Source organism: Somniosus microcephalus, unplaced genomic scaffold (assembly GCF_052327205.1).
Source record: "Somniosus microcephalus isolate GS21.2 unplaced genomic scaffold, FLI_Smic_1.0 unresolved_chr9, whole genome shotgun sequence".
In the NCBI taxonomy this organism is placed as follows: Eukaryota; Metazoa; Chordata; class Chondrichthyes; order Squaliformes; family Somniosidae; genus Somniosus; species Somniosus microcephalus.
In genome coordinates, this window is record NW_028225187.1 from 24,233,499 (window position 1) to 24,261,448 (window position 27,950).

Below are 27,950 nucleotides of genomic sequence, written 5' to 3' on the forward strand. Positions count from 1 at the left end.
GATTAGAGGACAGTATAAATATGGAAGGGGTTTTAATACGTGATGGCATTCCAGTTATGAGATTGTGGTGAACGCAGAATCTGATTGGATGCGTAAAGAAGACAATCGGAGAGATAGAGAACAAAGTAAATTGACAACGTTGCCAATAAACCAATCGCAATCCTTGCCTTCACCCATCCCTCATTAGCATAGCTCTGCGGATGGATTGTGGGGCTGCCTATATAATACGAGCTCGGAGCATTGTTCTCTTCAATTGTTTCCTGATCCTGAACGAGACGATGGTTGATGATAAGAAATCCGCTGCCAAGAAGGGTGCCAAGATAATGGTGAAGAAAGCGGCAGCGTAAAGCGGCAAGAAACGCAGAAAGTCGAGGAAGAAGAGTTATCCCATCTATATCTACAAAGTGATGAAGCAGTTTCACCCCGACACCGGCATCTCCTCCAAGGCCATGAGCGTCATGAACTCGTTTGTGAACGATATTTTCGAGCATTTTGCAGGTGAGGCTTCCCGCCTGGCCCTTTACAACAAGTGGCACACCATGAGCTCCTGGGAGATCCAGACCGCCGTGTGCCTGTTGCTGCCCGGGGAGCTGGCCAAGCACGCCATGTTGGAAGGGACAAAGGCGGTGACCAAATACACCAGCTCCAAGTAAAACTCCATGCTGTCCTGAAAGAACAAACCCAAAACACAACGGCTCTTTTAAGAGCCTCCCACAACCTCTCCGAAAGAGCTACACAAACGCGTGTTCCTTTCGACGCAATTGGCTGTGTTTTTCCTCAGTTTACTATAATTATTTGCTGATCAAATGTTTTTGAGAACAATTTTTGAATTTCCAGCTGCAGCTTTAGTTGGGAATTCTCAGATAAGCAGTTCCATTATCCGTTTCGACCTGAGAGTCACTGTTGAATTTCCTGCCCAGTAAATTATAAACACGATCCCTGCTCGCTCTTTCCTTTTGCTGTCAGACAGGATGAATTAAAAGCTTGTTCTAGGGATGAGATTCGGATTTTAGTCACCTCGTTCTCTTTCAAGGCCTTTTCAATGTTTTTGTAAAGCCAGTTGGGAGTCAATCCTTTTGTTAACCCGGGGATACCTGCAGTGTTACAACGCAGAATGGGGGTTCATACAGAGACCAGAAAGGGGGCAGTTTGAACCCTCTGGCCCTCTTCTCTTCTCACAGCAGGACTCCCAGTTCTGGTTTCACTCCCGCAGCAGCGCCTGTGCAAATGATCGATCGATAATCTGTGAAACCTCACAAAGATTGAGATGGAATGTGTCCCGTTACAGAATCAATGCAAACTGATGCCCGCCCGATACAGTTTGAACTTGAACCCGAAATTAATCCTAATTGTAACAGCCTAGAATTTGCAAGGGAGAGTTGGAATAAGACAAAAGGAATAAAAAAATGTCCAGAAATCTTTGGCTGATAGTCAATTTATTAACTTAATTCGTTGGTTTAGGAAAATATTGGCGGTCTTTTTGAAATTAAAAAAGGGTTGGCGGTATGACTGTTGAGGCAGTTATTTCCACACACTTTTCAATGGCAGGAAAAAACAGACTGTGATTGGTCACCAAAAAACACCAATGAAGTTGACCATAGAGCGACCAATCACAAGTACGCTATCTGCATTCCTCCAGAAGCTATAAGAAGGGCAGATGTGGGAGGAGATTTTCATTCTTTCTCTGAACGAGTGTATTGTGGAAATGTATGGAAGAGGAAAAACCAGCGGTAATGCTCGGGCCAGGGCCAAGTCTCGCTCATCCCGGGCCGGATTGCAGTTCCCTGTGGGCCGTTATCACATGCTCCTGCGAAAGGGCAACTACGCTGAGCGTGTGGGTGCCAGAGCCCCAGTCTACATGGCTGCTATGCTCGAGTATCTGACCACTGAAATCCTGGAGCTGGCCGGCAACGCGGTCCGCGACAACAAGAAGACCCGCATCATCCCCAGACACCTGCAGCTGGCCATCCGCAACGACGAGGAGCTCAACAAGCTGCTGGGAAAGGTGACCATCGCTCAGGGCGGGGTGCTGCCTAATATCCAGGCGGTGCTGCTACCCAAGAAAACCAGCACTGCCAGCTCCAAGAGCAAGTAAAGTGGACAGGATTCAATCTAATAACCCAAAGGCTCTTTTCAGAGCCACCCACTGCATCTGGGAAAGGGTTGCTTACTATTTAGCCATTTTCGGTTATAAACAGGACACTGACTGTGGAACATGTAGAAATCTAGATCTACAAACAGTGCAGCGGGCATGCTGTGAGAGAATATTCTGATCAGTGAATCGATATAAAGAAGGACTGGCTTCAGAGTAAAACAAAACACACGGACACGAACGTGAGACCGACACTCAATGAACACGTTGTTGGGAGAGCCGAATATGAACGGATGTTAAGAACCGAGTATAAAGTGAGTGAGCGGTTGCTGGGCTTACTGTTCCTTATTGGGACAATAATTCCAAAGGGAGAAATATGTACATCCAGAACCATACAAACATTTCCCCTTTTAATTAGCAGACAGGATCGAACCAGAATTGCAGCTTTGGTTAATTTAAAATATTTCAAATAGTAACTAAAGCTCCCACCTGTCCCGCATTAAGAGCTGATTTTAAAGGTGAGATTCAATATTCAGACACCTCGTTCTCTCTTTCGCGCGGATCTATCCCGATATGTGGAGTTGTATCAATTCACAATCAGAACTGCCAATTAAAGTTTCCGACTCACACTGTGCGAGTTCATTGAGTTGACTGGGCAGCTCACTCACATTTCAACCGAGATCATAAACACTCCATCAGATATTCACTGCCCCCAATTTGTAAATCCCCAGTTAAGGTAACACTACAAGACCTGCACGGTGTGTGCAGGCCAATTTGCTTTGCACAGATTGCAGCACTTTCCCTTGCTGATTTGGTGGCTCATAAAAGAGCCGTTGTTGCATTTGGTGCTAAAGTCTGGAGCCGGGCAGGGGGAGTTCAGGTGCGCTCCCTGTGGATGCGGCGGGCCAGCTGGATGCCTTTGATCATGATGGTGACTCGCTTAGCGTGGATGGCACACAGATTGGTGTCCTCAAAGATTCCCACCAGGTAAGCCTCGCCGGCCTCCTGCAGGGCCATGACGGCCGAGCTCTGGAAGCGCAGGTCGGTCTTGAAGTCCTGAGCGATCTCACACACCAAGCGCTGGAAGGGCAGTTTGCGGATCAGCAGCTCGGTGGATTTCTGGTAGTGGCGGATCTCCCTCAGAGCCACAGTGCCAGGTCTGTAGCAATGGGACTTCTTCACTCCGCCCGTGGCTGGAGCGCTCTTCCGGGCCCCTTTTTTCGCCAGCTGTTTGTGAGGAGCTTTCCGTCCGGTCGATTTGCGCGCTGTCTCATTGGTCCTGGCCATTTTCTCAACTGATCTCAGCAAAATCTGGAACAAAGGGACTGTCAATGCGGAATCTGCAGTGTGTCCGCCTTGTTATACTCAGTGATGGACCGCCCCGAGCACTGATTGGCTGCAGACCGAAAGCCAGGCTGTTTAAACCCAACTCTGACCAATCAATGAAATGCTAGAAACTCAGTCCCCGATTGGCTGAGCTGGGATTCATCGCCCATTTCAAAATGCCCGCCAATTTTAGTGAAGGAAATAAGCGTTTTCATAGATGCATAAAAGATAGGAGCAGGAGTAGGCCATTCGGCCCCTCGAACCTGCTCCGCCATTCAATGAGATCATGGCTGATCATTCAAACTCAGTACCCTGTCCCTGCCTTCTCTCCATATCCCTTGATCCCTTTAGCCTTAAGAAATATATCCAACTCGTTCTTGAATATTTTTAATGAATTGGCCTCCACTGCCTTCTGTGGTAGAGAATTCCACAGGTTCACCACTCACTGGGTGAAGAAATTCCTCCTCATCTCTGTCCTAAATGGCTTACCCATTAGACTGTGACCCCTGGTTATTGACACCCCCGCCATCGGGAACATCCTTACTGCATCTAGTCTGTCTAGTCCTGTTAGAATTTTATAAGTTTCAATGAGATCCTCTCTCATTCTTCTAAACTCCAATCGACCCAAACTCTCCTCATACTTCATTCCTGCCATCCCAGGTATCAGGCTGGTGAATCTTCGCTGCACCCCCTCCATGGCAAGAACATTCTTCCTCAGATAAGGCGATCAAAACTGCACACAATACTCAAGATGTGGTCTCACTAAGGCCCTGTACAACTGCAGCAAGACATCCTTGTTCCTGTGCACAAACCCTCTCGCTACGAAGACCAACATGCCATTTGCCTGCTTAACTGCCTGCTGCACCTGCATGCTTACCTTCAGCGACTGGTGCACAAGGACGCCCAGGTCTCGTTGCACTTCCCATTCTCCCAATCTATTGACATTCAGATAATAATCTGCCTTCCTATTTTTGCCACCAAAGTGGATAACCTCGCTTTTATCCACGTTATATTGCATCTGCCATGCTTTTGCCCAATCACCCAACCTGTCCAAATCATCCTGGAGAGTCTCGGCATCCTCCTCACAGCACACACGCCCACCCAGCTTTGTGTCATCTGCAAATTTGGAGATATTACATCTAGTTCCCTTGTCTAGATCATTAAAATATATTGTGAATTTCTTGTGCCCAAGGAATAATCCCTGCATTGCCCCACTAGTCACTGCCTTCCACTCGGAAAAAGAGCCGTTTATTCCAACTCTGTGCTTTCTGTCTGCCAACCCGTTCTCTATCCAAGTCAATACCTTGCCCCCAATCCCATGTGCCTTAAATTTACACGCTAATCTCTTATGCGGGACCTTGTCGAAAGCCTTCTGAAATTTCAAATACACCACATCCACTTGTTCTCCCTTATCTATTTTACCAGTTGCATCCTCAAAAAATTCCAGTAGATTAGTCAAGCACGATTTACCTTTTGTATATCCATGTTGACTTTGTCCGATCCAGTCGCTGTTTTCCAAGTGCTCTGCTATTACATCTTTTATAATGGACTCTAGCATTTTCCCCACTACCGATATCAAGCTTACCGGTCTGTAATTCCCTGTTTTCTCTCTACCACCTTTTTTGAATAGTGGGATAAAATTAGCTACCCTCCAATCCATGGGTACTGTTCCAGATTCCATCGAATGCTGGAAGATGATCAGCAAAGCATCAACTATTTCTAGGGCCACTTCCTTAAGTACCCTAAGCAGGTAGATTATCAGGCACTGGGAATTTATTGGCCTTCAATCCCATCAATTTCCCGAACAACATTTCCCTACAAATACCGATTTCTTTCAGTTCCTCCCTTTCATCAGACTGTATGTTTCCCGACATCTCTGGGAGGTTATTTGTGTCCTCCTTTGTGAAGACCGAAACAAAATATGTATTTAATTGGTCTGCCATTTCTTTGTTCCCCATTATCAATTCCCCTGATTTTGACTGCAAGGGACCTACGCTGGACTTCGCCAATCTTTTTCACTTCACATATCTATAAAAGCATTTACATTCAGTTTTTATGTAACCGCAAGCTTACTCTCATATTCTATTTTCCCTTTCTTAATTAATCCCTTTGTCCTCCTTTGTTGAATCGTAAACTGCTCCCAATCCTCAGGTTTACTGCTTTTTCTGGCCAATTTATATGTCCTCTCCTTGGATCTTATGCTATCACTAATTTCCCTTCTTAGCCACGGTTGAGTCACCTTTTTTGTTTTATTTTCATGCCAAACTGTGAGGAACAAATTCTGTAGTTCTTCCATGCGGTCTTTGAATGTTTGCCATTGCCTATCCACCGTCAACCCTTTGAGTGACATTCCCCAATCAATCCTACCCAACTCCAGCCTCAGATCTTCGCAGTTTCCTTTATTTAAATTTAGGACCCTATGTTACCCATAATATCTTGAAAAGTTCAATAAAGTCACATCTTAATCATCTAAATACCAAGGAATACAACGATAGTTTGTAAAATAAGTGTGTGATATTCACTGGTGTATATTATTATAATTGTGTTGGTCCGTTTATTATAAAACAAACTTTGACAGAAACCTGTTATTTTCTGTCCTTTATGTAATGAAATTTACATTTGTTCTAACACAGCAGCAACATTGTGACACTGAACGCGCACCAGATCATATGTGTTAATGCAATGTTAATTTGCCCATTCATCATTCAGAGCCTGAGTGTAACATCAGCAATGAATTCTGTCGTTTCAGACCCCCCACCTCCTCCAACAAGGCCCAGTTATCCGGTATATCTGGTCAGAGAAGAACTCATCATTATCTGCGATGCTGCCAATGGTTACACTTTCGGTCAGCTTCAGTGGTTACTCAGGTGGCCGGTTGACAATACATCCAATGAAATATACAAGGAACAACAATCGTTTACTAACTCAATAATAAATGTAAATAACAATAGTGACGGATGCTCCAAATGCCTTTATGAGAAACAAGTGCCCGGACGCCGGATTAACTCTATTCCCAGTGATGCTGTGACTGTCCAAAGTGAGTTATACTTTCTGATATTTTATGCCATTCCAATTTTGTATAACGGCTTCCAGAGATCAGCAACACCTTCAGTTGAAGAAAAGTAGATATTGCTCTTGGGCTGGTGCACAAATGGGCGCTATCCAATCTGCCGCACGTTTTTGGTCCCGCCTGATGTTGACATTGATTGACCGCAATGGAACTGAATATCTACCTGTAAAACTTGGCTCTGATAACTGGTAAAAATCTTATTGTGTGTGCTCAACTCTCTGTGGAAATTGAAACTGGGCAGTGTGCAAAAGGGGCGACCAATTAATTCCCACCATTTTGTTGCTTCCGCAAAACACAAATTTCACCGCAAAAATATGCTTTTACGGAGTTACCACGTTAAATTGTAGCGACCTCTAGGCTTGTTCTCCTGCTGTGTCTTTATGGGGTAGAACTTCCTCCTGGGCAGCAATGCTACAGTGGGCGGCATCGCTTCGTCTGCCTGTTCCACACCCCGGTGCGTATAATGGGAGGCCGATTGCATTGCTCATGTTTTGTGTTACACCCGATATGATTTAGTACAGCAACATCTTCAGGAAAGAAATTTATAATGAATTAACCCGAGCTAAGGCAGCAGGCTAAAAACCAGTAATGTGATATAAGAATTGCTAGACAAAATAAATAGCAAAGCATCTGAATGATGCCGTTGGCGTCTCTATTGATGTTGGCTGCCTGTGTGTGGCTGCCTCAACTTCAGCTGGATAACATGGGCAATATGGGAATGCTGCCCGTTATATATCCCGCTCGCTTTTGCTTTGCAATTTCTTCAATGGAAAATAAAATAATGTGGGGCGGGCGGTGGGTATGACGGAATGATGATTGGAAATCGCCGTTTTACGCCCCTAGGGAAGTTGAGAGTTCTGGCGCATATCTCTGTAATTGTGGCCCATGATAACAGAGCTAGTTTTACATTTCTGCGATGGTGTAAATTGGGTGATGTCCATTGGCCGCCTGTAATACTTGCAAGCCTGCTTTTCCCTCCATTGACTTTATGTATAATGAGAAAGCTGTGATTTATGTTGTGATACGAATATAAATTCTTTCAAATCTATTATTTTTTATCTCCTGTTCCAGGACAAAAGATGATCACCAGTGTTTCTTTGTACCACCAGCCGGGTGAGTATATGAATGGAGATTCAGCTCCCATTACCTGTTCCGATTCCGACCAGATCAATGTCAACAACTTCACTTTCTATCGGGACAATTTGTTACTTAGCTCCCTAGATATTGGTTCCCCTCATCATTTTCCAAAACACGCTGAAACTGAAATGGATCTAACATTTAGCACATTAATGACAAACGTGAAGACGAAGTGCGAAGAATGACTGTGATGGAATTGGTCATGGCGGGGCAGGGGGTAGGGAGCGTGGTTGTAAAACTGATGGTAGCACATTAGTGGCCTGGGATATGCTGCGCCTAATATTCAATTCAGCCACCGAGTAATATGCTGTCAAGTGAACTGAATATCTGTCGCTACATAGAGCGGGCGGCCGATCCGACACCGTCCGGTTTTCACCACCATCCGAGTCCAATTTATCACCCAAAAAATATTGACTTCTAACGACTCAATCATATCATCAGCAACTTGCTCAATTGTACTTCGTGCAACTCTACACTGAATTGATGGCAATGCCTCCAGCATATGAAATTTAGTCAACTTCCCTCAATACGTTTTCTTTTCAGAGATTTTTAAACCAGTTATATCTACACATTCAGGAAATGTTGAAATCGGTGGAAACGTCTCTATTACCTGCACCAGATGGACTGTCTATCGCAGCATCATATTCTTCTTGCAGAGAGCTGGCGATGCCAATTTCTCTGCCTCCCGGACTGTGTCAGCAGAGGATCATTCTGTCACCATCACCTTCACCAATGTGACTCAGGATGATGAAGGAGCCTACTCCTATCGCTATAAAGCAATGGTCAATGGAACAGTGTTAACATCAGCTATCAGTCAACTTGTGCAGGTGACTGTAAAGGGTGAGAGCGATTTATACAGTGACATGTGGGTAAAGGTAATGATTGACTACAGGGCTCGTGGCAGTAAATACATTGTGAGATTTCTGGAGCCACACTGTATAAATGAATCAGTTCATCCTGACAAACAGACAAATAACACATGGAAAGAAAGAAAGGTGCATTAGACCCAAGAGATCTGTGGGTAAAATGTAGTTTAATCGTATGTAGCCCTTGACCTAGATTCGAGGTGGTGAAGTTCCACATGTGCGGGGTTGGAACACCTGCGGAATCACATCGGCTTCCACTTATAAAACCGCTCGAAATTGAATGTAAATTGCTGGGTTCTATCAAGTACAGACAATATGCGACACCAAATTACCTCCTAAACAATTATGTTGAAAATTTGTCCCAGCATGTGTAATATTCGCTCTTACTTCCCAAATGTGATTCCACCATCGATATAGAAAAGGTAAGAGTAAGGTCCAGGAAGATATTTTTATCAAACAATGAACAACACAAATGGGTGCAGCTTCACCCAGTGTCTCAGTGGGTTCAAACAAGGAGGCACTGAGCATTGGCCACTGTCCTTTGAACAACCGGAACAAGAATAATAATCACATTTCACGAAGTACACGAGGGCGCTCCTTGGACAGTAAACAATTTGAGCAAGGCCTCAACTGGGAGACGGGGGATTCAATGGCAAGGGTGAAAAGAGGGCAGGTGCGGATACGTCACCTGTTATACACCCGGCCCGAATTTAGTTCCCATTGAATTTAATAGGTGAACCTTACAGTTTGCTGATGGCGCAGAATGTGCAGTATTGAAATAGAACCCCATTATAAACCACACCGGATTTCCCTCTCCACTGAAGGTGATGGAATTTAAAATCGGGAGAGTTGCACATTCAATGGCTAATTCAATGTCGCCCGTTGTTCACCTGTGCCAGGAGTTCCAATAAATCCCAAATAGAAAGTAAAATGAGTTGCGTGTATAACGGTCAGCCGATCCGCTCCCCCCTTTTGGTAAATCTCCCGAATTCTGATTTCACTCTTCGTCTTGCGAGGAGGAAATATTGATAGACCATGAAGAATTCACAAAAACTGAGCGCTGGTAAATGCCAAAAATAGTTTAATGCGGTTTGTGTATTAATAAGAACCATTGTACGCCCTTCTAAAACTATTACGGAATATAAATACCATCAGGTTGTTTCTGACAAAAAATATTCACATCGAAGAAAATTCAGCACAGCTAATATTCGTTGAATCATGCAGCCCAGAAGGAGGCTATTCGGCCCATGGTGCCTGTGCTAGCGCTCTGAAAGAGCTCTCCAGATAGTCCAACTCCCCTACTCCTTCCCCTTAGCCCTGCAAGTTACTGTCGAAGATGCTTATGCCACTTTTTCAGGCATTGCAGTCCAGATCATAAATCGCTGAGTTAAAAAAAAACCTCCTCACCCTTCCTCTGTTTTTTTTGACAAATAAATTAAAATCTGCAGCTTTTGCTTAACAACGCTCCTGCTAGTGGAAACAATTGCTCCCTATGTACTCTATAAAAAACCCTCATAATTTTGAACAAATCTCTTCTTAATCTTTCCTCGAAGGAGAGCAATCCCAGCTTTTCTAGTCTCTCCACATGACTGAATTCCCTAATTCTGGTATATCTCTTCTGTACCTGCTTCAAGGCCGTGACATTCTTTCTAGAGTGTGGTGAACATAATAGTACACAATACTCTAGCTGAGGCGTAAGGAGTGATATATAAAGCTTTACCATAACTTCCTTGTTTTTGCCTCTATTTTGAAACCAACGTGTCCCGGATACATTTTTCGCAGCCTTCTCAACTTGTCCTGCGACCATCAAAAATGTGTATATGTGAATGGACAGTTCTCTCTGTTCCCGCACCCCGTGTAAATGTTTTCCATTGAGACTATTCTGCGGCTCCTCATTTTTTTCCCTGCTAAAATGCATCACTTCACAAATCTCTGCATCAAATATATCTACCATTGTTCTGCCCAATTCACCATTCTTTCTCTTTCCTCCTAAAGTCTGCTACTATGCTCCTCACTGCTCACTATATTTCTATGCTTTGTGTCATTTGCGAACTTGGCAATTATTCAGCCGATACACCGTGCAGTTCATTAATATATATCAGAAAGAGCAATGGTCCTAATATCAACTCTAGGGAACACCGATTTATACATCCCTGCATTCTGAAAAACAGCCATTCACCACTGCTCTCCACCTCCTCCCTCTCAGCCAATAGCGAGTCCATTCTGCCAATCCCCATTAAACACGAGGGCTTCACATTTGCTGCGGTTGAGTTTATTTAAAGTGCCGTTTAATGCGAAACCAATCTTCGAAGACCTGTTAGATCTCAAGCATTGCGAAAAGTAACTGAATGTAAAATGAGTTAGTGGTAAAATTCAGTCACGAACCTATCTGTCTAATGCAGCTGCTTGTTATTTCACAGCCAAATCAACGATTGACATGATGGTTCGCAATATTTGTTTGATTGCGGTGGTGGTGTTGGAGCAGTCGCTGTAGCGACCGCCATTAGGAACCAGAAAAGAAAAGGTAAAGTAAAGAATTTATCATCATTGAACTATCTTCAACTTAAACAGACCAAGTGTTTCATTGCTATGATGACACAACCACATGTGTTTGATATACACATTGTGTTAAATCATGATTATATGTATTTCTACAATGGGGAATAATAAACTCCCGGCCGACTCCAGTCAACTTGCTAGTAAGCCCCAAACATAGAAACATAGAAGATAGAGGCAGGAGTAGGCCATTCGGCCCCTCGAGCCTGCTCTGCCATTCAATGCAATCATGGCTGATCATCCAAATTCAGTACCCTGTCCCTGCTTTCTCCCCATACCCCTTGACCCCTTTAGCCTTAAGAAATATATCCAACTCCTTCTTGGATATATTTAATGAATTGGCCTCTACTGCCTTCTGTGGTAGAGAATTCCACAGGTTCACCACTTTCTGGGTGAAGAAATTCCTCCTAATTTCTGTCCTAAATGTCCTACCCCTTATCCTTAGATTGTGACCACTGGTTCTGGACTCCCCGACCATCGGGAACATCCTTCCAGCTTCTAGTCTGTCTAGTCCTGTTAGAATTTTATAAGTTTCGATGAGATTCCCTCTCATTCTTCTAAACTCCAGAGAGTACAAGCCCAATCGATCTAATCTCTCCTCATACGTCATTCCTGCCATCCCAGGTATCAGCCTGGTGAAACTTCGCTGAACTCCTTCCATGGCAAGAATATCCTTCCTCAGATAAAGAACACAAAGAAATCATATGCGGCATCACAAAGAGGGAGGAAAGAAAGAGAAAGGGAGAGAGATAAAGATCAATCCTAAATTTATAAAAAGTGAAATTCTAAGTTTATCCGGGTAGAAATCTGTCCCGGGTGGTAGCGGAAGAGGGAGTTACTGGAATGGTTGCTCATTCCACGCCCCGCTACTGATATTTAATTCCATTGACACTAATGGAATTGAATATTGAGCAGCGTGTGTAGCAGGAGGCCGACCGTCCAAGCTGAACCTCGACTCCAATGAGACTTCTGTGTACCCGGCTTGTGTAATGATTGGTTAACAGAACTTACATTGAAATGAATCAATGATAGCGATCGGTAAATTGAGCATCATGATCTAACCTGTCTCATGGAATACAACAACTTTTGTTCTGAAATTCGCAGGACATGCCAGTTTGTTAACAGCTGCCGCCAACTTAAATGAAATGAATCCTACCTTCAACGCAGAGGCCACGTTTTGAGAACGTAAAGAAACCACGATGCAACATATGATGTGATACTTTATACTGTTTTCTTATTTAGACGGTTATCATTCTAAATCGGAAGCACTCCCCATAATAATTAAGGATTCCGCTCCCCTCTCACATCTAACCTGGTGTAGGTTTTTCATACTGAATTCGGCCATGAGAAAAACGTATATCAATGATAACTGCAAGTTTCCGATTTCGCTTTTGGAATAGCCATCGTTTATTTGTCTTTATAGCAACAGGGACGTTATTTTGTACAATGTGTTTTCAGACTATCATTAGCAACCTCACTGTTTTTATATGAATGGAAGTCTCTTCTATCATTCATATCAAACAGAAGACAAAACACGTAACATGAAGTTGTATTCAAATGATGTTTTAACATATTTTATATAATGCGCTTAATTCATTACAATATATTAATGGTTAATTTTACTGGCTTCCTATCGGAATTAACAGAATTACTTTTGCAATAATTGGCAGGTTGTCCAGTTGCATTCAATTTGTGTTCCTTCTGTAAGTTCACTTAACTGATTTCATTCTGTTTTTCTTAAATATGGTTAATAGATGTGATCAATATGTGAGATTAACGTATTGGATTAATAAATCTTTATTTTTGAAATGCCATTACTGGTACAAATTTTGTCATGACTCAGAATGCTGAAGATTGTCAGCCAATGCAAAAGCATCATGATTTAAGATACCACACACACACACACACACACACACACACACACACACACACATAACGTAATGCACAGACACACACACACAGATACACAAACACAGATGCACACAAACACACAGATACAGATACGAATAACATCATGCACAGACACACACACAGATACACAAACACAGATACATACACAGATGCAAATAACGTCATGCACAGACACACACACAGATACACAAACACAGATACACACACACACACACAGATACAGATACGCATAACGTCATGCACAGACACACACAGATACACAAACACAGATACAAATAATGTCATGCACAGACACACACACACACAGATACACAAACACAGATATACACACACACAGATACACATAACGTCATGCACACACGCACACACACACAGAGATACACCTACACATAACTTCATGCACAGACACAAATGCATACCCATAGACCGAAACCTGTGGACAAAACACGGCCACACACACATATATAAACATACACATATACAACGCATTCACTCAAAAAAACACACACACACACAAATAAACATAAGCACACACACTCCCACACAATCACAAATATACAACTAGTAGCAGAAATCGGCCACACAGCCATTCGAGCCTGCTCAGACATTCAATAAGATCATGACTGATCATAGACCTCAACTCCACTTTCCCGCCAGTTTTCCATATCCCTTGATTCTCCTAGATTCCAAACATCTCTCGATCTCAGCCTTGAATATATTCAATGACTCAGCATCTACCCTTTGGGGTAGTGAATCCCGAAGATTCACAATCCTCTCAGTGAAGAAATTCCTTCTCATCTCAGTGTTATACCCCTTATCCTGAGACTGTTCCTCCTATTTTTCGACTCTCCAGCCAGGGGAAATAACCTGTCAGCATCTACCGTGTTAATCCCTCTCAGAATCTTATACGTTTCAATGAGATCACCTCTCATTTTGCTAACTCCATAGAGTAAAGGCACAATCTACTCAAACTCGCATAAGAAAAAGCCCTCATCCAAGGAATCAGTCTAGTGAACCTTCTCTGCACTCCCTCTAAGGCATGTATGCACTATCTTAGATAAGGAGACCAAAACTGTGCTCAGTACTCCAGGTGTGGTCTCCCCAAAGCTCTGTACAATTGTAGTAAGACTTCCATACTGGTATTCACCAACCCACTTGCAATAAAGGACAACAAGCCATTTGCCTTCTGCATTGCTCGCTGTGCCTGCATGCTAACTTTCTGTGTTTCCTGACCGAGGGCAACTAAATCTCTCTGAACACCGACATTTAAAAATTTATCATCATTCAAATTAATCTGCTCTTCTATTCTTGCTACCAAAGTGGATAAACTCACACTTCTCCACATTATAGTCCATCTACTACATTTGTGCCCACTCACTTAAACTCTCTATATCCCTTTGGAGGCTCTTTGTGTTCTCCTCACAGCTTACTTCCCCACCTAGCTTTGTATCATCAGCAAACTTGGATATATTGCACTCGGTCCCATCATTAATATAGATTGTAAGAATACATAAAGACACACACACACACACGCACATGAATTGCTTTATATGCAGAATGTATATATTTCACATCTCTCTCAATCACGGGGTTGGAGAATGGAGATGGGGGCGGGCTGCAGGCAACACATATGCGAAAAAGCACAATCGCACCTGCCACCAGGCCAACGGTGACTGCACAGAACCTGGACAATCTGAGGTCCACACCTGTAGTAATGGTTGTGTAGGAACACATTGTGCAGCTTTAAGTAGAGTTAGGCTTTATTTTTGTTGCACTTATTGCAGTTCTACGGAGTACAACATCTGCAGAGTACGATACTCGGGAATTTGGTGAGTGAAGGGGTTGTTAAGTGTTGATCTCTTTCTAAAATGTCATTACATTTAGCATTTAACATTTGGCGTTTAACTTAACTTCAACCTTAACTTGTACTTTATTTCACAGTGGTAAACAAACTGCCTGCTAGTGCCAGTTGCACAGTTAATGCGGTATCTAGCTAGAACTGGTTACCCGGTAATTCTTGTCAGCAGGGGCTGAATCAGAGGGTTTGAATTTCTGCTAGTGTAATAATGCACGGAGGTAAGTAGCACCGAGTCCAGGTCTATGGATTATTGCTTCTACAGAGTAATAAATTCGGAAATTTGCTGAGTGAGGGAATTTGGTGAGGTGCCGGGGGGGTGGGGGGGGGAGTAAAAGGTTCTGCTTGATGCATAACAAAAATAAATAAAAAGGTTTAATTATGACTGTGGGCTAAGTTACAGTAAAGACCTAATTCATATAACTAATTTTAATATACTCAATTGACTATTAATATTTTCTAATCCAAGTAATAGCCTTGGATGAGTTAATGAATTTCCGACTTTACTACTCTGTAGAAGCAGTAATCCATAGAACTGGAATCGGTGCCACTTACCTCCGGGCATTAGCAAAAGCCTTTTGTTATTATAGTAGAAATTCCAAACCCCTTAGACAGCCCCTGCTGACAGGAATTACCAGGTAACCTCATTATCTCATCCAAGTTTATTGCTTGCATTAGAAAATATATATAGTCAAATGAGTATTTCAAAAATTGTCAATTTCATTATTTAAGGAAAATACAATAGAGTTGGCAGGGCAGGTGAGGTGCTGCAGCTGTAGCAAGTGGAAGCTGGTGGACCCCAGTGAGGTCCACAGCAATCACGTCTGCAGTAAGTATCTGCAGCTCGAACAAATTCAGCTGTGAATTGATGAGCTGGAGTCCGAACTTCTGACACTGCAATACCTCAGGGAGGGAGAAGGTTACTTGGAAGCTTTGTTCCAGGAGGCAGTCACAACCTTCATTTTAATTTTTCAGATTTGGTACGTGGTCAACAACAGGAGGGTCTGACTACGATTGAGGCAAGTATAGGGATGCAGAAGGTAAATATAGAAACATAGAAACATAGAAGATAGCAGCAGGAGTAGGCCATTTGGCCCCTCGAGCCTGCTCTGCCATTAAATGCGATCATGGCTGATCTTCCAAATTCAGTACCCTGTCCCTGCTTTCTCCCCATACCCTTGATCCCTTTAGCCTTAAGAAATATATACAACTCCTTCTTGAATATATTTAATGAATTGGCCTCTACTGCCTTCTGTGGTAGAGAATTCCACAAGTTCACCACTCTCTGGGTGAAGAAATTCCTCCTCATTTCTGTCCTAAATGGCTTACCCCTTATCCTTAGACTGTGACCCCTGGTTCTGGACTCCCCGACCATCGGGAACATCCTTCCTGCATCCTGTCAGAATTTTATAAGCTTCAATGAGATCCCCTCTCATTCTTCTAAACTCCAGCGAGAACAAGCCCAATCAATCCAATCTGTCCTCTCACATCATTCCTGCCATCACACGTATCAGCCTGGTGAATCTTCGCTGAATTTCTTCCATGGCAAGAACATCCTTCCTCAGATAAGGCGATGAAAACTGAACACAATACTCAAGATGTGGTCTCACCAAGGCCCTGTACAACTGCAGCAAGGCATCCTTGTTCCTTTACTCAAACCCTCTCGCTACAAAGGCCATCATGCCATTTGCCTTCTTAACCAACTGCTGCACCTGCATGCTTACCTTGAGCAATTGGCGCACAAGGACACCCAGGTCTCGTTTCACTTCCCCCTCTCCCAATCTATTGCCATTCAGATAATAATCTGCCTTCCTGTTTTTGCCACCAAAGTGAATAACCTCGCATTTATCCACGTTATATTGCATCTGCCATGCTTTTGCCAAATCACCCAACCTGTCTAATCATCCTGGAGTTTCTCGGCATCCTCCTCCCAGCACACACGCCCAACCAGTTTTGTGTCATCTGCAAATTTGGAGATATTACATCTAGTTCCCTTGTCTAGACCTTTAATATATATTGTGAATAGCATTGGAGAAGTCTCAGCCCTTGCACTTGTCGAACCGGTACGACGTTCTTGCTGCCTGTGTGGACGAGAGCAGGGACTGCAGCAAGGTTGAGTAAACTGAACACAGCACGGTTGTACAGGGGGATATTCATGTTGGGGGAGTAAAAACGAATGAAATAGTGGAAGGGAACAGTAAAGTTAGGCGGATAGACACTGTTCTCTGCAGCCGAGAGCGTGACTATAGAAGGCTGTGTTGCCTGCCCATTGCCAGTTTTAAGGACATCTCGTTGGGGCAGGAGAGGAACTTGAAGTGAGAGAGGAATGATCCAGTTGCCATGGCCCACGTAGATACCAATGGCATAGGTAGGTCTAAGATAGAGGTTCTGCTAAGTGAGTTTCAGGAGCTGGATCCTAATTAAAAAGCAAAACCACGATGGTAATTATCTCTGCATTACGACCTCATCCACGATCAAATTGGCATAGGGTCAATCAGATCAGAGATTTGAACGCCTGGCTCAAGGATTAGTGTGGGAGAAATGAGTTTCGATTCATGGGGAACAAGCACCAGTACTGGGGAAAGAGGGGCTTCTTCCATTGTAACGGGCTTCACTTGAACCATGCTGGGACCAGTGTCCTGGTGAATTGAATAACCTGGGATGTAGATAGGGCTTTAAACTAAATAGCGGGGCGGGTTGGGGGGGGGGCTGGTTCAGGTGAGGGGAAACTTAGAAAGTTAAATAGAAAGGAGAAGGCCAAAATGCAAGGTAGCTTAGGGGTAATGAGAATCAGAGTGTGCGAGGAAGGGACAAAGCGTACAAACATAAGAGTGCACCAGCAAACAGGGTCAGAGTAGGGAAAATAGCAAAAAGACAACACTAAAGGCTCATTATCTGAATGCACACAACATTCAGAACAAGATAGATGAATTAACGGCAGAAATAGAAATAATAAGTTAGGTCTGAGAGTGTTAAAGAACAAGCCTGCAGGCTTTGTGTCTTAATGCGAGGAGCATTCATAATAAGATGGACTAATTAGATGTGTAAATAGATGTAAACGGATATGATATGATAGGGATTACGGAAACATGGCTCCAGAGTGACCAGGGCTGGGAACTCAACATCCAGGGGTATTCAATATTCAGGAAAGACAGGCAAAAATGAAAAGCAGGTGGGGTAGCATTGCTGGGTAAAGAGGAGATTAACATAATTGTAAGGAAGGATATTAGCTCTGATGATGTAGAGTCTCTATGGGTAGAGCTGAGAAAAACCATGGGACAGAAAACGTTAGTGGGAGCTGTATACAGACCCCCAAACAGTCATGTGGAGGTTGGGGATGGCATTGAACGGGAAAATAAAGATGCGTGCAATAAGGGCACAGCAGATATCATGGGCGACTTTAATCTACATATAGATTGGGCGAACCAAAATAGTGACAATAATGTGTAGGAGGAATTCCTGGAGTGTATACAGGATGGTGTCCTGGACCAATATGTCGAGGAACCAACTGGAGATCAGGCCATCTTAGACTGGGTATTATGTAATGAGAAAGGATTAATTAGCAATCTTGTTGTTCGAGAACGCTTGGGGCGGAGCGATCATAATGTGATAGAATTCTTCATTAACATAGAGAATGAAGTATTAGACGCACAGGCTAGGGTCCTGAACTTACATAAAGGAAATTATGATGGTATGAGGTGCGAGCTCGGTAGGATTGATTGTGGAATGTTACTCAAAGGGTTGATGGTGGATAGGCAATGGCAAACATTTAAAGATCGCTTGGATGAACTAGAGAATTCGTTCATCTCTGCTTGGCATAAAAAATAGAAAAAAATGTTGACTCAACCGTGGTTAACAAGGGAAATTAGCGATATCATAAGATGCAAGGAGAGGGCACAAAAAGTGGCCAGAAAAAGCAGTACACCTGAGGATTGGGAGCTGTTTAGGATTCAACAAAGGAGGACAAAGGGATTTATTAAGAGGGGGAAAATAAAGTATGAGAGTAAGCTTGTAGCGAACATAAAAACTGACTGTAAAATCTTCTATAGATATGTGAAGAGAAAACGATTGTTGAACTCAAGCGCAGGTCCCTTGCATTCAGTATCAGTGGAATTTATAATGGGGAACAAAGAGATGGCAGACCAATAAAATACATACTTTGGTTCTGTCTTCACAAAGGAGGACACATATAATCTCCCAGAGATGTCGGGGAACATAGGGTCTAATGAGAGGGAGGAACTGAAAGAAATCAGTATTTGTAGGCAATCACAAACATACGAACATACAATTAGGAGCTAAAATAGGCCATACGGCCCCTCGAGGTGGCTCCGCCATTCAATGAGGTCATGGCGGATCATCCAAACTCAGTACCCTGTCCCTGCCTTCTCCTCATATCACTTGATCCCTTTAGCCTTAACAAATATATCTAACTCTTTCTTGAATATATTTAATGAATTGGCCTCAACTGCCTTCTGTGGTAGACAATTCCACAGCTTCACCACTCTCTGGGTGAAGACATTCCTCCTCAGCTCTGTCCTAAATGGCTTACCCCTTATCCTACTCCTGCTCCTATCTTATTTGTTTCTATGATCTACTAGCCATTACAGAGACGTGCTTGTAAGGTGAGCAAGGCTGGGAATTGAATATGCTGTGATATTTGTCATTTCATAAGGATAGCCAGAAAGGAAAAGTTTGGGGTTGTTCTGTTAGTAAAGGATGTGATCAGTACATAGTGAGAAATGATCTTGGCACGGGAAATCAAGATGTAGATTCAGTTTGGCTGGAGTTAAGAAATAATAATGGAAATAAGTAACTGCTGGGAATAATCTATAGGCACCCTAACATTTGTTACACTCTAGGACAGATTATCAGTCAGGAATTAATGGGGGCTTGTAAGAAAGGAACTGCAATAATCGTGGGCGATTTTAATCTTCATATAGATTTGACAAATCAAATTGCCAAAGGTAGCCTTGAGGACTAGTTTATAGAGTTTATTCAGGACAGTTTCTAAAGAACAATACGTTGTGGAACCAAGCAGTGAACATGCTATTTTATATATGGTACTTTGTAATGAGACATAATTAATTAATTATCTCATAGTAAAGGATCCTGTAGGGAAGAGTGATCATAACATGATAGAATTTCACATTCAGTTTGAGGGTGAGAACCTTGGATATGAAACGAGTGTCTTAAACTTAAATAAAGGCAATTATAATGTTATGAAGACAGATTTGGCTAAAGTGGACTGGGAAAATAGATTGAAATGTAAAACGGTAGATAAGCAGTGGCAGAACTTTAAGGAGAAATTTCATAACTCTCGACAAAGATATATTCCAGTGAGAAAGAAAGACTCGACGAGAAAGATGAACAATCCACGGCTAACTAAGGAAGTTAAAGATGGTATCAAATTGAACGAAAAGGCATGACATTTTGCAGATATTATTGGTAGGCCAGAAGATTGGGAAATATTTAGAAACTTGCAAAGGATGACTGTAAACAAATAAAGAGGATGAAAATAAATTATGAGAGTAAAAGAGCAAGAAATATAAAAAACAGGCAGTAAGAGCTTCTACAAGTGTATAACAAAGAAGAGAGTAGCGAAAGGAAACGTTGGTCCACAGTGGATGAGTCTGGGGAATTAATAATGGGAAAGAGGGAAATTGCAAAGACTTTCAACAAATATTTTGTATTTGGCTTCAAGAGAGATGTAAAAGTCTCCCAATGTTAGTGGAAAATCAAGTGGCAAAAGGGAGGGACTTAAAACAATCACTGTCACTAGAGAAAATCTACAAGATAAAATAATGGGACAAAAGGCTGACACCGTGTTCAGCCTGGAGGCACCAGCTTTGCAGCAACTGAGAAGCTGCATGAGGCAGAGCGAACGGCATACTAGTCATGACCGAGTGGTTAAGTCAATGGTCAATAGCAACCCATTGCGGTTTACCCGCATAACTTTGAATCCTGTCGATGATGTCATCCAAAGTGATACAGTTTTACTTAATTTTTCTGCTGCCTTTCAGTTCCTGCGCCGGGGCACATTCAAAGCTACATAGAATTATCACAGAATCATAGAAAATTACAGCACAGAAGGTGGCCTTTCGGCCGATCTTTTCCATGCCGGCCAACAAAGAGCTATTCCAGCCTAATCCCACTTTCCAGCACTTGGTCTGTAACCTTGTAGGTTACGGCACATCAAGTGTATATCCAAGTACTTTTTAAATGTGATGAGGGTCTCTGCCTCCACTACCCTTTAGGCACTGATTTCCAGACCCCCACCATCCTCTGGGTGAAAACAAACTCTCCTCGAATCCCCTCTAAACTTCCAAACAAGTACTTTAAATCAATGCCCCCTGGTTATTGACACTACTGCTAAGGGAACTTGGTCCTTCCTATCCACTCTATCTTGGACCCTCATAAAGTACTACACATCAATTAGGTCTCCCCTCAGCATCCTCTGTTCCAAAAAACACAAGCCCAGCCTATCGAATTTTTCCTCATAGCTAAAATTCCCCAGCCCAAGCAACATCCTCGTAAATCTCCTCTGCACCCTCTCTAGTGCAACCACATCCTTCCTCTAATGTGGTGAACAGAACTGCATGCAGTATTCTAGCTGTGGCCGAACTGGTGTTTTATTCTATTCAAGCATAACCTCCCTGCTCTTTTATTCTATGCTTCAGCTAATAAATGCACGTATCCCATGTGCCTTCTTAACCAACCAGTCTGGCTTGCACAGGTCCCACCTCCCCCAGAAATGGTCCCACTGCCTCAGGATTCTAGATCCCACCTGCATGCGCCATCACTCCAGCCATGCATTCATATGTTCTATCCTCCTGCTTCTGCAGTCATTAGCACGTGGCACCAGGGGTAATCCGGAGATTACTACCTTTGAGGTCCTGCTTTTTAATCTTTCTCCTAGCTCCCTGAAATCTGCCTGCAGGACCTCATTTCTCTTTCTACCTATGTCGTTGGTACCGATGGGGACCACGATCTCTGGATTTTCACCTTCCCCCTCAGAATGCACTGCAGCCGCTCAGTGACATCCTTGACCCTGGCAGCAGGGAGGCAACATATCATCCTGGAGTCACGTCCGCAGCTGCAGAAAGGTCTGTCTATTCTCCTAATTATCAAATACCCTACAACTATTGCTCTTACGCTCTTCCTCCTCCCAACCTGGGCAGCGGAGCCACCCATGGTGCCGTGGACTTGGCTCTTGCTGCAATCCCAGAGGAACAGCGCCCAAACCAGTATCCGGAACTGAATATTGAGCCAGATGCACTCAGGGGACTCCCGCAGTACCTGCCTGGTCCTTCGCTTCTGTATGGCGGCCATCCATTCCCTTTCTGCCAGCACACTCTTAGAACATAAGAAATAAGAGCAGGATTAGGGCATATGGCCCCTCGAGCCTGCTCCGCCATTCAATAAGATCATGGCTGATCATCGACCTCAACTCCACTTTCCCGCCCGATCTGCATACCCCTTGATTCCCCTAGAGTCCAAAAATCTATCTATCTCAGTCTTGAATATACTCAATGATTCAGCATGTACAGCCCTCTGGGGCAGAGAATCCCAAAGATTCACAACCCTCTGAGTGACGAAATTCTGACTCATCTCAGTCTTAAATTGCCGACCCCTTATTCTGAGATGATGGCCCCTAGTTCTAGACACTCCAGCCAGGGGAAACACGCTCGCAGCATCTACCCTGTCAATCCACTTCAGAATCTTGTATATTTCAAAGAGATAACCTCTCATTCTTCTAAACTCCAGAGAGTATAGGTGCATGCTACTGAATCTCTCATCATAGGACAGCCCTCTCATCCCAGGAATCAATCTAGTGATCCTTCATTGCACCGCCTCCAAGACAAGTATATCCTTCCTTAGATAAGGAACTCAAATCTGTGCACAGTACTCTGGTTGTGGACTCAACAAGGCCCTGTACAATTGTAGCAAGACTTCCCTACTCTTATACTCCAACCCCCTTGCAATAAAGGCCAACATACCATTTGACTTCTTTACTGCTTGCTGTACCTGCATGCTAGCTTTCTGTGTTTCTTGCACGATGACACGCAATTCTCTCTGAATAGCAACATTTGAAAGATTCTCAAAGTTTTAAAAAATTCTGTTCTTCTATTCTTCCTACCAAAGTGAATAACCTCACATTTCCCTACATTATACTCCATCTGCCACCTTACTGCCCTCTCACTTAGTCTATCTATATCCCTTTGCAGACTATTTGTGTTCTCCTCACAGCTTACTGTCCCACCTAGCATTGTATCATCAGCAAACTTGGATGCATGACACTCATTCCCTTCATCTAGGTCATTAATATAGATTGTAAATAGCTGAGGCCCCAACACTGATCCTTGCAGAACCACACTAGTTACAGCCTGCCCACCTGAAAAAGATCCGTTTAGCACTACTCTCTGTTTTCTGCTCATCAACCATTCCTCTATCCATGCTACTATATAACCTCCAACCCCGTGAACCCTAATATTGTGTAATAACCATTTATGCGGTACTTTATCAAATGCCTACTGGAAATCCAAATAAACTACATCCACCAGTTCTCCTTTATCCAAGATCGGTACATGAGAACATAAGAAATAGGAGCAGGATTTGGTCATGCGGCCGCCGAGCCTACTCCGCCATTCAATAAGATCATGGCCGATCCTTTACCTCAACTGAAACTTCCCGACCTAGCCCCATATCCCTTCCTTTAGGTAATGTCCAAATCCTTCTTGGTTAGGAATGTACTCAAACACTGAACATTCACAGGCCTCTGCGGTAGAGAATTCCAAAGATTCACAACCATTACTTTGAAGAAACTTCTCTTCCTCTCAATCCGACATGGCTGGCTGCTTATTCTGAATCTTTGATCCCTAGTTCTGGACTCCACAGCCAAAGGAAACGACCTCTCAATATGTGACCTGTCAAGCCCTGCAAGAATTTATCTATTCTTTCATTGTACATTGTGCTGATTTCATTTCTCCACAGAAAAAACAATGTTTAACTGGGTGGACACGCAGCAGGAAATGCAATGCAGCCGCAGATTTATTCTCTTCCACTTTCTGTGAATCGAAAACTGCTGCCTAAATGGGAAAAAAAGCAGGACACAAGAGAAAAACCGTTTTGAATTCTGTCCGTGGTGTCGAATTGCCTCAATTTGGCCAATTGCCATTTGAAGCACCACTTTGAATCAGACTTTATGTACAATCCCTCTACAACTCCATCCCACACCTGGACTGCCTTAGGGCGCTATGTTTCATCATTGAACAGAGGTCCAACCAGCCCCCATCCATCACCACCATACTCCGCCTGGCTGAACTTGTTCTCACATGGAACAACTTTTCCTTTGACTCGACTCACGTCCTCCAAATTAAAGCTGTTCATATGGGAACCCGATGGGTTGTAGCTATACCTACCTTTCCGTGGGATTATGGAACATTCTTTGTTCCAATTCTACTCAGGTCCCCTCCTTCACCTATTATTCTGGTACATTGATGATTGCATTGGTGCCATTTCCTGTACTCGCCCTGGACTTGAAAATTTTATTCACTTAGCTTTCAATTTCCACCCTTCCCTCACCTTCACATGGTCCATCTCCGACTCTTCCCATTATTTCCTCGACTTCTCTGTCTCCATTTCTGGGGAAAATTTATCGACAAACAACCATTATAAGCCCACTGACTCCCACAGCTACCTGGACAACACTTCCTCCAACACCGCTTCCTGTAAGGACTCTATTCCATTCTCCCAGTTTCTCCGTGGTATCTGCTCTGACGATGCTCCCTTCTATACAAGTGCTTCTGATATGTCTTCCTTTTATCTCAGATAAGTATTCCCCTCTAGTGTGGTTGACACGGCCCTGGACCGTGTCCGTTCTATCTCCCGCACTTCTGATCTCGCCAGCTCCCCTCCCTCCCAAATCCATAATAGGGTTCCTCATGACCTCACCTTTCACCCCACAACTCCACAGCCAATTGAACATCCCCTGCCATTTCCGCCTCCTCCAGCATGATCCCACCACCAAAGGTATCTTCCCCTCCCCTCTGCTTTCAGCATTCCATAGGGACTGCTCCCTCCGAAATACCCTTGTCCATTCCTCAACCACCACATAATCCCCTCCCCTCCACACGGGTCCTTCTCTTGCAAGCAGGAGATGCAGCACCTGCCCTTTTACCTCATTAATTCCCACTGTCTAGGGCCCCAAACACCTCTTCCAGGTGAAACGGCAATTTACTTGTACTTCTTGCAATTTAGTATACTGTACTCGCTGCTCACGATGCGGGCTCCTCTACATTGGTAGACCAAACGCAAATTGGGTGACCACTTTGCGGAACATCTCCGTGCAGTACATAAGGGTAAACCGGAGCTTCTGGTCGCTTTACCCTTTAATTCTCCACTCCACTCCCACTCTGACCATCTTACACTGTTTTAAAGAAACTCAATGCAAGCTCGAGGTACTGCACCTGGTCTTTCGATAAGGCATTTTAAAGCTTTCTGGACTCAACATTAAGTTCAACAATTTCAGACAATAACCCCTGCCCCTATTTCTGATGATTCTGCCATCCCAATTTGCAGCATTCAACCACTCCTGGATTCCACCCTATCACAGACCTTTCCTTTTGTTCTTTCCTATCCTCCTGTTTTCTCTGCCTCTGCACCTGTTTAAAAACTGCTACCTCTCTAACTTTATTCAGTTCTGGCGAAGTGTCACAGAAATGAAAAGTTAATTCTCTTTCTCGCTCCACGGATGTGGCCTGAGTGTTTCCAGCATTTTCAGTTGTTATTTCCTTCATTAGTATATTGAAATTATTGTCTCTCTGATAATATTGAATCTAATTAAAGAAATATCTGTGATCAATTTGTGGGACCAATTGAGTAAAGAGAAAATTAATTTTTCTGCCACTACGAAATCCAGCCTTTTGAAATCACTGATTGTAATGTCAGAAACGCTGCAGCCAATTTTTGCAAATAAGCTCCTACAAACAACAATGTGATAATGACCAGGTAATATATTTTTAGTTGTCTTAATTGTGGGATAAATATTGGCCTGGGCCCAGGGAATAAGTCCCCTGCTCTTTTTTGTAATATTGTCCTGGGAGATTTTACATCCACCATGACAGCAGACGGGTCCTTGGTTTAACGTCTCCTCCAAAAGACAGCCACTCCGACAGTGTCCTAACAGTGCCGTGCTGGGGTTTGAGCAAGTCTGTGTCCTTACATTACAGTGCTGGTTGTTGTAAAGTTCTATGTCCTTGCAGTGCAGTGCCAGCAGCTTTTTACAGGTACGTGTACATAAAGTGCAGGTGCCGTTATTATAAAGGACTGCTTTCTTAAATAAAACCGAGCTGCAGCCATACAGGTCTCTGCCCTCAGATTGAAGTGCTGGGTGTTGTATGAGGTAATATATGAATTGGGAGCAGGATGTAGGCCATACAGCCCTTCGAGCCTGCTGCACCATTCAATAAGATCATGGCTAATCATGGAATTCAAGTCTACTTTGCCACCTGATCTCCACAGACCTTTATTCCTCGAAATTCCAAAAATCAATCTATCTCAGCCTTGAATATATTCAACGACTCAGCATTCACAGTACTTTGGGGTAGAGAATTCCAAAGATTCACAACCTTCTGAGTGAAGAAATTCATCCTCATTCAGACTTAAATGGCTGTTCCTTCTTCTAATTCATTAATATAGATTGTAAATGTCTGAGGCTCCAGCAATGATCCTTGCAACACCCCACTAGTTACAGCCTGCCAACCTGAAAATGCCCCGTTTATCCCTATCTGTTTCTGTCTGTTAGCCAATGCCATAGCCATGCTATTATATTACCCCCAACCTCACGAGCCCATATCTCACGTGCAATGTTGTCGAATCTTAGCTCCCCTCAGAATTGGATGAGCAAGCCACACAGTTGTTCCAAACTGCTACGACATACTTTAAGAAGAATAAAACTGAATGGACAACTCTGCATCGAACAAGGCATTGGATTCGGACACGACAAAGTTACACCCAGCCCAGTCGACCTTGAAAATGGCTGCTCACTAAAACCTGGGGAATCTGCCCAAAATTGGTAGACTTGTCCCACAGACTAGTCAACAATAGCCTGACATAGTCATACTCTCAGCATCATAGCATTCAGCAAACGTCCCAGAATCCTCCATCACCATCCCTGGATATGTACTGTCTTACCGGCAGAACCGACACACCAGTGGTTGCTGCATAGTCAGGAGGGAATGCAACTCTAAGTCATCAAAATTGACACCGGACCCCATGAAGTCACATGGCTACAGGTCAAAGATGGGCAAGGAAACCTCCTGCTGATTGTCACCTATCGCCCTCCCTCAGCTGATGAATTTGTATTCCTTCATGTTTAACACAACTTCGAAGAAGGACTGAGGTTGCAGCGGTACAAAATATACTCTGGGTGGGGGACTTCAATGTCCATCACCAAGAGTGACTCGCCAGCACCAGTACTGACCAAGCTATCAGAGTCCTGAAGGATATAAAAGTCAGGAAAGGCTTGCCGCATGTGATGATACAACGAACACGAGGAGAAAAGAAAACAACTTGACCTCATCGACGCCAATCCACCTGTCGCAGATGCATCTGTCCATGACAGTACTGTGGAGAATTGACCGCCACACAGTCCTTGTGGAGACCACATCCAGTTTTCACATTGAGGGCACACTTTTCCGTGTTGTGTGGCACTACCATCGTGGTAAATGGGGTAGATTCAGAACAAATCTAGCCATTATAACTGGGTATCCATTAGGGGCTGTGGGCCATCAGCAGCAGCAGAACTGTAATCTGTACAACTTGTAACCTCATGGGATGGCCGGCATATCCCTCACTCTACTAGCACTATCAAGCCAGCGGACTACCTCTTGTTCAATGAGAAGCGTGGAAGAACATGCCATGAACTTCACCAGGCCTAGATATAATGAGCTGCCAATCTGGAGAAGCTACAAGTCTGGACTCCATACATCAGAAACAGCGGAAGCATCGTGTAATTGACAGAGCTAACCGATCCCATAAACAATGGATCAGATCAAAGCTCTGCAGTCCTGCCACATTCAGCCTTGAATGGTGGCTAGGGATGGGAAATAAATGCTGGCCTTTCCAGCGACGCCCTTA

General features: G+C 43.6%; 1 protein-coding gene and 2 pseudogenes across 1 annotated transcript in view; 2 read left to right on the top strand and 1 right to left on the bottom strand.

The window, feature by feature from the left end:
* The first annotated feature begins 278 nt into the window (after nt 1-278).
* Nucleotides 279-653, top strand: LOC147084931 (histone H2B-like; annotated as a pseudogene).
* A 2,181-nt stretch (nt 654-2,834) lies between these two features.
* LOC147084932 (histone H3-like) lies at nt 2,835-3,379 on the bottom strand (annotated as a pseudogene).
* Nucleotides 3,380-6,148: 2,769 nt separating this feature from the next.
* LOC147084933 (uncharacterized) overlaps nt 6,149-27,950 on the top strand; it is a 44,403-nt gene continuing 22,601 nt past the window's right edge. Inside the window, exons 1-3 of the mRNA XM_085979378.1 lie at nt 6,149-6,455; nt 8,169-8,465; nt 14,743-14,787. Coding sequence (XP_085835504.1) covers nt 6,149-6,455; nt 8,169-8,465; nt 14,743-14,787 — 649 coding nt within the window. The remainder of the gene's footprint in view (nt 6,456-8,168; nt 8,466-14,742; nt 14,788-27,950) is intronic.